This window comes from Siniperca chuatsi, linkage group LG11 (assembly GCF_020085105.1).
Source record: "Siniperca chuatsi isolate FFG_IHB_CAS linkage group LG11, ASM2008510v1, whole genome shotgun sequence".
NCBI classification, from domain to species: Eukaryota; Metazoa; Chordata; class Actinopteri; order Centrarchiformes; family Sinipercidae; genus Siniperca; species Siniperca chuatsi.
The window spans coordinates 5,323,354-5,336,226 of record NC_058052.1 but is presented as its reverse complement, the minus strand read 5'-3'; the positions used below and the strand labels follow the sequence as shown (position 1 = coordinate 5,336,226).

Here is a 12,873-nt window from a genome sequence, read left to right as displayed (position 1 = left end):
TGGATCAGGTCACCACAGGGACATGTTAATATTAACCTTGGCATACAGTAGTGAAGATAATAGCAAAATCCCACAGTCATACTGTATGACTGAGGAGCTTAAACCAGCTGGACCAAAAGTACAGTAGAGCAGCTGCATTCAACACCACAAGTAACAGAATGGAAAAACTGTGCTGACCACCAAGTGAGAAAAGACACCAACTTCAGCTACTTTAAATAGGTTCACTACAGAATGGCTACATGGCTGCATTTAGTGATGGCAGCAAGCTGTTTACCAATCACCCAAAGCTGTGGCTGTAACAATAAACTGTAGGCCTATATGTTTTTTTAGTTTACCACTGACGCTTACAATCACTCCCAATTAATAGTTTATTTGATGATATTTCTAGCAACCATCAAAACAATTGATACTTATTCAGTTCAAAATTCAGTTTGTAGCTTTAAGACCCCCTCCTGCTTCTTTGTGGCACTAATCACCCCTCATACCGAAAGACGCATCATCGTTGCTGATCTGGAAATTCCCCCCTTTTCTACCATTTAAAAGCTCAGTTCTGAGGGTAGTGTCAGCTCGAAATACGAGGTTGTGAGTAAAATTATGTAGTAGACTATTTTGTCCAAAGAAGAGGTTAATAAAAGAGAGCAGGTGTTGCATGTTTTTTAAATGGGAAATCTGCTGGGCAGCTGGCGTTTCAAGGAGCCGAGCACCGTTGAGGAATGCGACTCGACGTGGGGGTCGGACTCAGAGAGCGACGAGCCGGCGGCTGAAGATGACAGCGGCATCTCCGACTCCGTCAGCCCGGCGGAGAGCGAGCGGGCCGCCGGAGACACATCCCCGCAGGTAAGTTACAGTGAGTGTTCTGTAGTATGCATGTAATGACACAATGGTGGGTGGGGAGAGCCGGGACATGCTGCGGTAAAATGTGTGCCACCGGCAGCGCTCAATATTGACAAGGCCAGGACACGAAAAGGGCAACCGAGTAACCGATACATGCTGCTGTGCTGTTGAGGCGAGCGTACCGCCACCGCCAAACTTCATTCAAGAATATGTCAATTTTATGTAGGCTAACCTTGGTTATATGCAAACATTTACACTCACATGGTGTGAACTACAAGTAATGGGTGGCAGCAAGCACTGAACCAACTGTAAAATTGTTATCAAATTTGAGATGAATTGACATAAAATGCCGCTTGGTCGAATATAACGTTGACGAATTTGAAGTATTAAATCTTATTTTATATATTGTATGATGCTGTATGCCAAAACCACTATGTGGTGAGGATATTCCACCAAACATGGCAATATTGACTACATACTGTACACATAATTCTGTTAGTTAATTAGTAAAGGTAGTTGGCTATTCTCAATATTGCCGTGGAAGTTACACTGTCTGCCTGCTGGTTTATGAAGGAAATACAATATTCTATTAGACTACAGCCTCATTTTTATGGTCCTGAACTGTCAGAATAGTTGGCTGGAGGGATGTTATTAGACTACTTCACACTCTTTCAGAATATTAAAACCAGCAGGTTATAACAGGACTATTTTTTATTTATTTATTTATTTTTTTGCCATGATTACAACCAGAAATTTCTCAAAGTTAGGATGCAGTTTTCAGATTGTAATGTAATATCAGGATCAGGTTAAAATCACACAAGTCACAAACTTGGCTGTAATAAGACAGAAAAGAAACATCACACAGTATATACAGTATATAGCTTGAGGTACTGGGTGAATTTTTTGAGTGAGTTTTGGTATAGTTAATAGACTGTCCAGTACATAGTAGCTATAAAGTTCGATATAACAGGATCAGGCCCAGTGTAACACTGCGAGCCTTTCTGACCAGTGGAAGTTAGCATGACCCAGATTCGATTTGAGAATCAGATCTAGTTTCTAGCTCCTTTTGTAGCGATTGCACGGCAGCGCTGATGTGAATTGTCCTCCTTTACCAGAAAGAAATGGATGGTGACAGCCCTCGACCTCAAAAGCAAAGTCAGTGCTTTTAATTCAGCTGAATGGTAGATGAGTGATACACTGCGTCTGTGAAAACACAGGATGTTTTGGTTTCATATCTTCTATGTCTTCTATGACATCTTCTATGTCTTTTTACCCTTTCTTCTTTTATTTCTTTCATTCTCTTCTCCCTTTCTTTCTTTCTTTCCATCTCTCCTCCCTTCTATCCTCCTTTCTTTCTGTCTGTCTGTCTGTCTTTCATCCTTCCTCTCTCAGCTGACTGAATACCCAGAGTCCGTTCCAAAGATGAAGAGGAGTTTCTATGCTGCCAGAGACCTCTACAAATACCGTCATAACTACCCGGTACAAGCACACACACACACACGTGCGCAAACAAAAAATGATGTTATTGTGGTGCCATTGATACCCACAAATGTAATACAACGCACAGTTGCTTTCTGCTTCTGCTATTGTAGACGCCCAGTGTGATCTCTTTGATCTGTGTGTTTGTGTGTAGAACTACAGAAAGTCCCGGCAACCCAACGAGTACCGTAACCTGCGCTTCTACCTGAACAAGATCCCTCTAGTACCTGATGGTGAGATCATACACACACACACACACACACACACACTCTATGCATGCAGACCTCCTGCCTCTGTGGAGCGAAGCAATGTTGGCTTTGGGCTTAGTGAGTTTTGTTTGGCTAAAGGTCATGTTTGACTAGAAAAGACCAGGAGATTAGTGGACCGATCCAATGTTTAAACACGCTTACACACACACACACACACACACACACACACACACACACACACTCACACACCCGTACATACAGTACACATACATACACACTAGAAATGTGTGTGGCAGCTAATTAGCCCCTGTCTCTTCTCAGGTATCTATATAGAGGAGATTCTGACTAAGTGGAGAGGCGACTATGACAAACTGGAGCACAATCACACCTACATTCAATGGTGAGACATTTCATCTATCTGCTTTCATTTTCATTTACCTTATATGTGATAGCACAATCTCCTGGTAATTGACTGGATTGTTAATTGCTTGGTGGTATAAGCCACAGTAGCCGACATGTCAAAGCTTGTTTTTTTCTGTTCAATCGTCAAGCAAATGTCACCACAAATAAAGTGAGGATTTTATCAGCTGTACCTCCTGAAAGTGAAATGTGGGACGTTTTAAAATCGGAATAGATTTGAAATTGACTCGTTCGCTGTGCCCCGTTCCCTTTAGTTACTGTCACAACACCTGACAAGCAGGGGCAGATTTACAACTCGAAATTCTTAGACATTTTTGAAAACAAATCTCAGACAGCGGTAGACAAAAGCCAAGGGACCATTGATGTTGACTGCTGAAATGACAACTGTCGCTGTCAGATTTTGTCAGTTGTAGCTACTGTAGCTAGCTAATTAAATTGACATTAGCTCCATGAGTTGGTTAAAAACACTCTGTCTGGCTGACCTTTTAATGTTTTAAAATGGGAACCTTGTAAAAGGGCCTTAAATATGCACTTGATACATGATATTGTGCTAAAGACTGAGGCTAAAGCTGCATGTCCCGATTAAAACACAGCAACCTCACCAATAGATGATCCATGTAGAAGACATGGACATAAAGAAACAACATTGTTGTTTTGCAGTGTAGAACTAGTAAGTCTTAGTATTATCAATATGATAAGGAAATACTACAAAGTGGATGTGCTGCTTGTGAAAAGGGCTTTTTTAGCGTAACCTATAACCCCACAAACTAATGTAGTAATTAGTTAACAATGTGCTCCCGGGCCTTGGAAGTAACGCTACATTACTGTTGTAGGTAGTAAGCTAGTTAGCCAGGCATGCTAATATTTGCAGCTTACATGAGAGCAGACAAACACACTGTTTAATCCATTCCTAAGACTTTTGCTCTTGTGACACCACCTTTCAAACTCTTTATATGCAGAATATCTTTCTTACTACAGTCTAATGCACATTGCTACAATTCAATTCAATTTTATTTATATAGCGCCAATTCATAACAGAAGTTATCTCATTGCGTTTTTCCTATAGAGCAGGTCTAGACCGTACTCTTTATAATATTAATTACAGAGACCCAACAAATCCCACCACGAGCAAGCGTTCCAACGTGTGGAAAAATCCAAAGCTTGAGGAGCCTGCTGTGCCTCGCTACGGTTGTTAAAGTAGCCCTCCACTCAAAAATGTGTTTTTCTTATGTTTAAGTCCCCTAAAATGTCAGACCTTGACTTTACTGACTTGTATCTGTGCAAAGTTTGTCACTAGAGAGGTGTTTTCACATTCCTCTACTGAAGGGGGAGATGTCTGTACATTTTCCAAAAATCTGAGATTCAAACGGACTCCTAGATTTGGAAACCTGAAACCTCCAACGCAGAGCGGACTTGTCAGTACAGAGAGCGAGAGTTTGGACTAAGTTAGCGTAGTTTGAAAGTTTTGACAGCAAACATAGAGTGTGCAGTTTTTGGATGCTGACCGGGACCTGGAGCTTCCGTCCAGTATCTACTAACGTTACATAATAACAATGTGAAAACACTAACACTGTAGCAGATATTATTGTATGTTTCACAACCACTAAGGTTGTGTCAGCCACTGCCAGTTACAAGCTAACAAACAACATAAACAAATAAAAGATGCTAACTACACTTACCATTCTGATACGTCCACTAGCTGCCTATTTTGGTGCACAACAGACTCCTCATCTGGGTCCGACTGAGGCTCACAAATGTACGGCCGAATCTCTCCTTCTTCTAACTCTTCTAACGCCATCTTGACGCGCACCACTCTCTCACCATGGATGTATGTCTCTCGCCCACATCTATGCTCTCAGCAGCACCAGTCAACCTAACACGCAGCGGTGGTGGGCGGGGCATTCATAGATCTAGAATTTCTCAATGAGGGAGAAAGAGTAGATGTGCTTTGAGTCCCTTTTCAGAGTTTTTAAAACAAACTTTTTACGTGAGATAACCATGTTAAACAAAATATTATTATTAGTATTTTTACATACTTGGAAACGTGTCTGGGGAGGGAACTTTAAGTTATGATTGGTTAATCACTGTTCGGGGAAGGGGTTTAGCGAACGGTCAGTTTTTTTATGGTCATACAACTGTGGACCTGTATTAGGGAGCAATAGTGGTACTAACTTTCTATATTTTACAGTGACAGCAATAGCAACTGTTGTGAAATGACACTTAAGTAATAATCTACATTATTTAGTAAACAAATGTGTTTTCAACACATCTATCTATTTTCATTTGATCTTCTGTTCTTTTCTCCCTTTTCCATGTGGCAGGCTGTTCCCATTAAGAGAACAAGGGCTCAACTTCTACGCACATGAACTGACTCAGGATGAGATCAAAGTAAGACACAAGTAGACATATATATATATATATATATATATATAGATATATATATATATATATATATATATATATATATATATACACATGTCACACATTGTCAGTATATTGACACCATGTTTACAAGTGCGTTGCTGTCTGAGCTTCCAGCTGCATATTTGGTTTGTTTGCACTTCCTCATTGCTAAGCGTACCATGGTTGAGTGATAGAGTGCATTTTCCATTCAACCAATAAATTAAAAACATGCCTTTTAACAAGAGGGGTATTTTTACATTTTAAATGACAGTGTGCTGTAAGTTGTTGCATTTAAAGAATATGGTCTATTCCCTGTATAAAGCAGTTCCACAAGTCACTCAAATGGAACAAAAACAAAAAAGGCTCTGTCTTCATTGTGTTTTGGCTCTGAATAAATTTGACATCAGTTTGAGCATTATTAATGTAAACGTTAAGAATGCTTACCCACTTGAACTGTATTTGTTCAGCTAAAAGTTAGTTTTTCTTTGGTTATGTGTATTTGTCTTGAAATTCATTTACATTCCATTGTTAATGAGAGAAAACATGTCTCTGACCAACTTCAGATGTGGTTTGGGTGAGACGAGAGTGCATTTACACGTAGATTTTATGTCCTTCCTCTCCATCTGATCACCCAAAATGCATGTTGATGCCAAACAGAGAGGTGTTGTTGTTCCTGTCTGTTGGTCTCTGATCTGCTGTGTTGAATCCTGTCAGGAATTCCAAAGCACTCGGGAAGCTAAGCGGAGATTCCTGACGGCCTATTCCCTGATGTTGGACTTCTATGGCATCAAACTGCTGGATAAGAGTGGGAATGTTGCTCGGGCTCCCAACTGGCAGGAGCGCTTCCAGCACCTTAATGAGTAAGCACACACAAACACACACACACATACAAACACATTGTGCAGCAGCTTAGGGGTATAGAAGTGCAGCCAGAATATGTGTGAACTTCCGGCTCGGTTGCCAATTGCTGTTTTTGTGTCCTTCAGCAAAGCAATTATTCTAAATCCCATGCAACTTAATTGTTCTTCTATCAGCAGCCAAATGTGAAACAACATGTTTTAAGTCAACAAACAGATGGCTAAAGGGTAATTTAAAGGGGTTTTAAAGGATTTTTCTTTCTTTCACATCCTATTTGGATGGTTTCATGGCCCGAGAGAAGTCATTGAGTTTTCTTGCCAAACGTGTATACTTTTAGTACAGGTATGTTTTTCTCCTTCTATAACCTCTTCAACTCACAAACCACCTCTAAACCTTAGCATCTGATGCTAATTGTTGCCATTATCCGAACCACATGAAAAACAACAAATTCTCCACCATAAAGCAGCTGGTCAGTACAGTTTTATTCCCTTCTCTTGCTTTTAATATCCCATCAAATATGCACAACCACCTTTGCATCTGGTGCACAGGGGTTTCTAGGTTCCTCTCAGGCCAAACAACCATCAGAAACAAACAATTAGGGCTCTGTATTGTCAAAGACCTCAGAATTGAAGATGACTGCAACACCGTGAGTCATGCAGAGTTCATTTCAGCACCTAATTTTGATTTCTTTTCAGTATGCTGGCCTGCATGTTTCATGTTTGTCCCAGCTGTTCTGTTCCCACTTCTTGTCTAATTCTCAGTGGGATTGTTGATGAATTTAGTCCATAAATCTGTTTTCCTTCCATGACCTGGTAATGTTCACTAACATTATTGGTTATTGGTTATTATTGTTCTTTCAAGGTCTCAGCACAACTACCTGCGGATCACTCGCATCCTGAAGTCCCTAGGTGAGCTCGGCTATGAGGCCTTCAAGGCCCCGCTGGTTCGTCTGTTCCTGGAGGAGTCGTTGTGCCACAACACCATTCCCAGCATGCAGCACAGCGTCCTGGAGTACTACGTCTACACCATCCGCCTGCCGGCCACCCGCAGACGCCTGCTCCGCTATGCCCGCAAGCACTACAGGCCTGCCCATGCCTTCCTCTGGGGTCCGCCACCTAAAAGGGGAGGTGTCGGAAGTAGTGTAGGTGCTGGAAGTAGTGGGATCAGAGCACCTGCTCCAACACCAGAGCAACATAGGAGGGGGGAGGAGAGCACCACCTCCACATCTGCAAGTAGCAGGATTATTGTGTCTTCCCATGATGCCATGACGTGCCAGGACCTGGCTGGAGGAGGGCTGAAGGGCTGCACAGGACTTGGTTCCAATATGGCTGGACTGGAGGGAGCGTTGATGATGGCGGGAGCTAGAGGAGAGAGGAACGAGTACAATGAGATTGTTCCTTTGTAGGGAATAGGGTTTGATTGTTATCAAGTTATCAAAGCAGAAAACAAAACGGCTGTTTTGAAAATTAACCAGTTAAATTGGAAAGAAAAAGAAAATCATTGTTTATGCCAGAACTTTATTCTGACTTCTGGACGACCCCAAAGGACACTGAAACTTAGGGTCATGACAGTAATAGTAAAACACATACATAGAATCTGACCAACGTGTCATTAGAATCAATTCAGGGTTAAGGGCTTACCATAAACAAATATGATGTTATTTCTTTGCTGATAAATCAGTTTCACTGTATTGAATATGGGGTGGGACTGGGGTGATTGGGAGGTCATATCCTGAGCCAACCTAAACAAACTCGCCTTGGACCAAATCCCAAAACCATCTAATCCAGTAGAGAGTGTGTTGCAAGGCTTTTCCTCATCAGGGCTATGATTATGAAACAACGAAACGACAGAAGAATGCCTTATTTAATATTTTGGGTCTGGAACTGTGGCAGAGGTGAAATGTGGTTACTGATACTGACACCCATTTTAGAACCAATGGTGTCTGATTGGCACGTTTGTCTTGCGATGGTTTTGGGAATCAGAATCCTGCTTACTCATCAAACACTGTAGCTGGAGCTCCAGTGAGCAACAAGCTAGACTGAGCTCACTTTGTACAGGCGCTGTAAAGTGAAAATTATAATGTGAAGTGGGAGATCAGGGAGAATTTGTTTTATTTTGTTTCAAATCCTGTGAAAGGACATAAGGATCACAAAAGTGAAAAAGGCAGGGGTGGGCTAATTTGTCATAGCAATACTTTTAAACCATATTTTTTTAGATTGACTTGAAATCCTCACTTTGTTGTTAATAATAGCAGGGACAGCTCAATATTTATCTGCTTGAAGATAGCCGCTCCCTCTGAAAATTGTACATAACTATAGAGCAAAAAACAAGACTTGTTACTGACTTGCTATCTATAAGAAACAGTTAAGAATAGAGAGGCTTTTTAGTGACATCACTACTCTCCTGTTAACTATGGCACCTTGGAGGTCCACTGGAAAAGTGGCTAAATATAGAAATGATAATAGGCCAAGATTCCTGCTACTGTTTCAAAGCAAAGGGAGCAGTGTCGATAGAAAGATCTGTTTCAAAATATAAGTTACTGTGACACAGTAAAGTCTGTCTTTCTTAGCCCTAGCCTCTTCTGAAAAAACAATATCAAACTTTTAGCTGGATAACTAGCCAATAGGCTAATTTAGCAAAGTTAAAATGCTAACATCTGCTGTTAATGGTAGTTTCTGAAAGATATATTGGTGGTGCAAATGAAGCTACATCAGCTAGCTAGTGTTAGCAGCAGTGGTTAGCAAACCACTGTGGTTTAAGGCTGCCACTTGTCCAAAAAAGTACATTTTGAATAAATAAGAACTAGCACGTAATCATTTGAATGCATTCTATGTAGACTAATCGTCAAATATGTTGAAGAATTGACGTTCCGCGCCTTCGCTATGCCTCACTCAAGTAACAAGCTAACAGGTGACTTCAGATTTGTTGTTGCGGTAATATAACTGCCGGCAGTTATCTTTTTAAAGATAGCTTTATCAACCTTTTTTCCACCTATGGTGTTGAATTCAAAATGCTTCTGCTGTTTTTTCAGATGGTTTTGTGTCATGATGATTATTCGTTTGGCGCATTATTGAGGCTAACAGGGCATGCAATAGATCAGAGTGCATTTAACAAATGAGACTGAAAGAGACTGAAACTGATGAGACACAACACGGTCTGTTGCGACTATGAATATTAAATTCCGACTGATCATTTCAGATCTAATATTTAATTTTTCCTCCGTTCGAATGGTAGTTCAAATTTTCAAATTAAAAGGTGACAGCCCTACTGTGGTTTAATTTTTTTGACAAAATCATTGAAGTGGGGCATTGGTGAAATGGTGACTTGGTAGTGAACAGCGCAGAACCATGCTTTTTTTTTTAGCTGTTATTGTCAATAGCAGAAGTGTGTTATGTCACATGAAAGCCCTCTATACTTAAGTAAACAAGGTGATTGGATGTGAACTGTGACTGAAGTTAATGTGGTCAGACAGGTGATGTGTGTGACAGGTGTGTTGCACTTTTTTGACAATCTGTGTCTTCCTGTTGAAAGCGCTGTAGGTTTCTCCAAATTGTTGATTTAGAAACAGATCTACGTATATAATCTACAAATGGTCAAGAATTTGCCGTGATTGTTTTCATATTGTCTAACATTGCAATAATAATTTGTTTTCAACCAGGCTACACATAGTAGGTGGTGATACTGTTGACTTTATCCCTCTGAGTATGACAGTCAAAAGCTTCTTGGGGTGAGTTTGTAGTAGTGCATCTGCTGATATTTTTGTCAGATATTCAATATATTGTTCATTTACATGCCCAAAAATACCCCACAAAAATAATATTTCCCCTAGAACTGTACTCTAATAAGGATGCAGGAGTCACTTAATTAATGAGCATGTAGAACGCTACAGTAATTTAACTCTCCACTGAAAGCCAGGCTAATTATTTTGGGTTAGCAGGTGCTCAAGGAAGTAAAGCAGGTTTATCTGCAGATTTTACACTCACCTCTGAGATGTTGTTAAGCATCACATCTATCATCACCCTCATCATATCAGAGGTTGACAGCATCACACTGCTTGTGTTTGCTTGTCTAATAAAAGACCAGTTTTAGCCTGACACAGCAGGGCGTGTGTATCGGTCTGTCCAGTCAGCCAATAGGGACTTTTTGTTTAATTCTAGGTATCATTTCAAACACAGACATTTGAGTTCCTGGTTGCAATAGATATCTGTCAAATTAAAAGCCATGTGAGGTGTAAGACAGTAATGATGCATATGATCGGGATTTAAAACACTTCTTCCTGACTTTGTCAGCTGTTCTTCCTGTAGGATAAGGCCTAATGATAAGCATTAACTGATAAGGTCTCTACATTGCTCCCCAGCCATGTGTATCTGATATAATTGTAAAAATAACTTCAGGTGAATTGTGTGATAACATGGACTCAAGTATCTGACTTTTTAGTATACTGTATGTGTAGATATATATGTGTGTGTGTGTGAGAGAGAGAGGGTGTGTGTGTGTGTGTGTGTATCTGATATTCTTAAGTGCCTTTTTTGTATTTTTTATGTTTATCTGTATGCTGTAAGGAGTGTCTTTCTCAACTAATTTCCTGTACATTCTGTTTTTTGTACAGCATTTTGATATTATTATTATTATATATTATTGTTTGCATTATAGTCATATACAGTATGAGTATTAATGTACAATAACAGCAGGAATAAATCCCATAAGAATTGGTATAGAGGAGAGGTTCATAATATATAATACTTGAAATTGTTTGTATCTGGCTTATTGATAAAAATGTGATTGTTCCATAGATGAATATTGCTGGAGACACCAGTGTTTTCCCAGCGTTCTTTCGGCATAGATGGGCCACAATAACACAACATTTGCCCTAAAATGTGAAATTTGCCACACTTAACTCAAATAAAAATAGGAATGTGAATTAAGAATTTTGTCATCTGGAAGTGTTTAAAGAAAGTTAGCACTGTGTGTTTCTCTGTACATTTTATTTTAAAGTTGGTAAGCACACATTTGTCAGGTGCAGAGCTACACTGGAAGCAGGAATAATCTCAGTTGAGGTAAACCTCAGTGGTTGGAGCCAAAGAACCACAGTTTTTCTACCAGATTTCACTATTAAATACACTCAGTAGAGGAATAGACATGCAAAGGGTTTCACTTTCAAATACTTAATATAATGATAAGAGTACGGTCCAGACCTGCTCTATAGGAAAAGTGCAATGAGATAACTTCTGTTATGAATTGGCGCTATATACATAAAATTGAATTGAATTAATATAACTGAGATTATCTGCCTGACTTCTGAAACATCGCTAATGTCAGAACCTCTAATCTAACTGGAACTAATGCAGTATTAATATGCACATCGATACCACATAATCACAGCCCAGTTGTGCTTAACTTTTGGAGAGAAAGTGAATTAGTGTGTTTCCCAAAATGTTGAACGATTACTTTAAAGCTACACAATTTCCACTCACAATACTATTACTATTATTTTAAAAACCAGTAAACATATGAAATGAACCTGCATAATGCTTTACACGTCCTTAATACATAATTTTTGTCATGGATTCTCCATTCTAACCCTAAACTTACCCTAACTTTAAACCAAGTCTTCACCCTAAAATTAAATGATTTACGTTATGGAGACTTTGGGATTTTGTCCCCAAAAGGAAGGCGAGTCCCCACAACGTGACTGTGTAAAGAGATTTATGGCCCCACAATATGTATAATACAAGACCACACACACATACACACACATAAACATATGCAACGTTGTTTTGAATTCTGTACCTGAAAATGAGGATGTGAGCACTGCTGTGGTGATGATCCATTTTGTGTTAAAGAAGGACCTTGCAGCTTTCTGAACCCATTGGTTTGGAGGCGACACGCCACGATCACTATGGACTCAAGTGCTCTCTTTATGAATACATTTGATTTCCAAACTGGAGTGAAGGGACAGCGCTCTTCTTGCATCACGGCTATGTTAGATCATCACCACAGCCATAGTAGAACTAGACCTGGTGTGAGCAGGCAGGTGATGCAGGCACAAACTCTCCCGTCCTTCACATCAAAATTGCACTTTTCTGCTTGATTGTTTTTCCTGAGCCACCTTACCTACCACAACCTTCCTTCGACTTCAGCACAGTCAATTTCACTGCAAGTCGCTGAACAGGCACGGGTGAGGGTAAAAAGACTTTTAGTTTGCCTCAGAAATTCTGGAGCAAAGTAAAAGAGTCCCAAGACTAATTTAAGGTTAGAGTAAGTAGCGCCTATGGAACCTATGGACCTATCATCGTCTTCCCTTTATTGGAATGACCAATACATGCACTCTGAGTATGGTTCTCAAGTGTTATCCACTTGTATGTTGGCTTGAATGTCCCTGATATAGTTTTTACATGCAGAGTCGACACAGAGACGAGAAGAGAGAAACTTTAACCAGAAAGACATTTATTGAGTTGATCTTTAAGGGATCGATATGCCCACATTACAGAACACAAAATAACAATGCCCAGGTTTATTTCTGGTATTTAAGTGAACAGTCTCATATTATGCATTATGTGCTGTAGCTGAGTCATCAGCATCTGTTAGACTTGGCTAAAACGTGTCATCATCAGGATCCATAACTGTAGGGTAATTTCATGTCTCACTTCTGATCACAGCAGTTAAGAGT

General features: G+C 40.0%; 1 protein-coding gene across 1 annotated transcript; it reads left to right on the top strand.

The window, feature by feature from the left end:
• Positions 1–492: 492 nt before the first annotated feature.
• Positions 493–11,131, top strand: ogfrl1 (opioid growth factor receptor-like 1). Its single transcript, XM_044215178.1, has 7 exons — positions 493–837; positions 2,227–2,313; positions 2,468–2,546; positions 2,844–2,922; positions 5,264–5,330; positions 6,060–6,205; positions 7,065–11,131. The coding sequence occupies exons 1-7, from the start codon at positions 661–663 to the stop codon at positions 7,606–7,608; spliced, it is 1,179 nt and encodes a 392-aa protein (XP_044071113.1). The 5' UTR covers positions 493–660; the 3' UTR covers positions 7,609–11,131.
• The last annotated feature ends 1,742 nt before the right edge of the window (positions 11,132–12,873 follow it).

Bases quoted from the DNA above. Each gene is read 5' to 3' on its own strand.
- ogfrl1 (XM_044215178.1), top strand. From the start codon at position 661: ATGGGAAATCTGCTGGGCAGCTGGCGTTTCAAGGAGCCGAGCACCGTT. The intron at 2,923-5,263 runs GTGAGACATTTC...TCCATGTGGCAG, and splicing joins AATCACACCTACATTCAATG to GCTGTTCCCATTAAGAGAAC. The intron at 6,206-7,064 runs GTAAGCACACAC...TGTTCTTTCAAG, and splicing joins CGCTTCCAGCACCTTAATGA to GTCTCAGCACAACTACCTGC.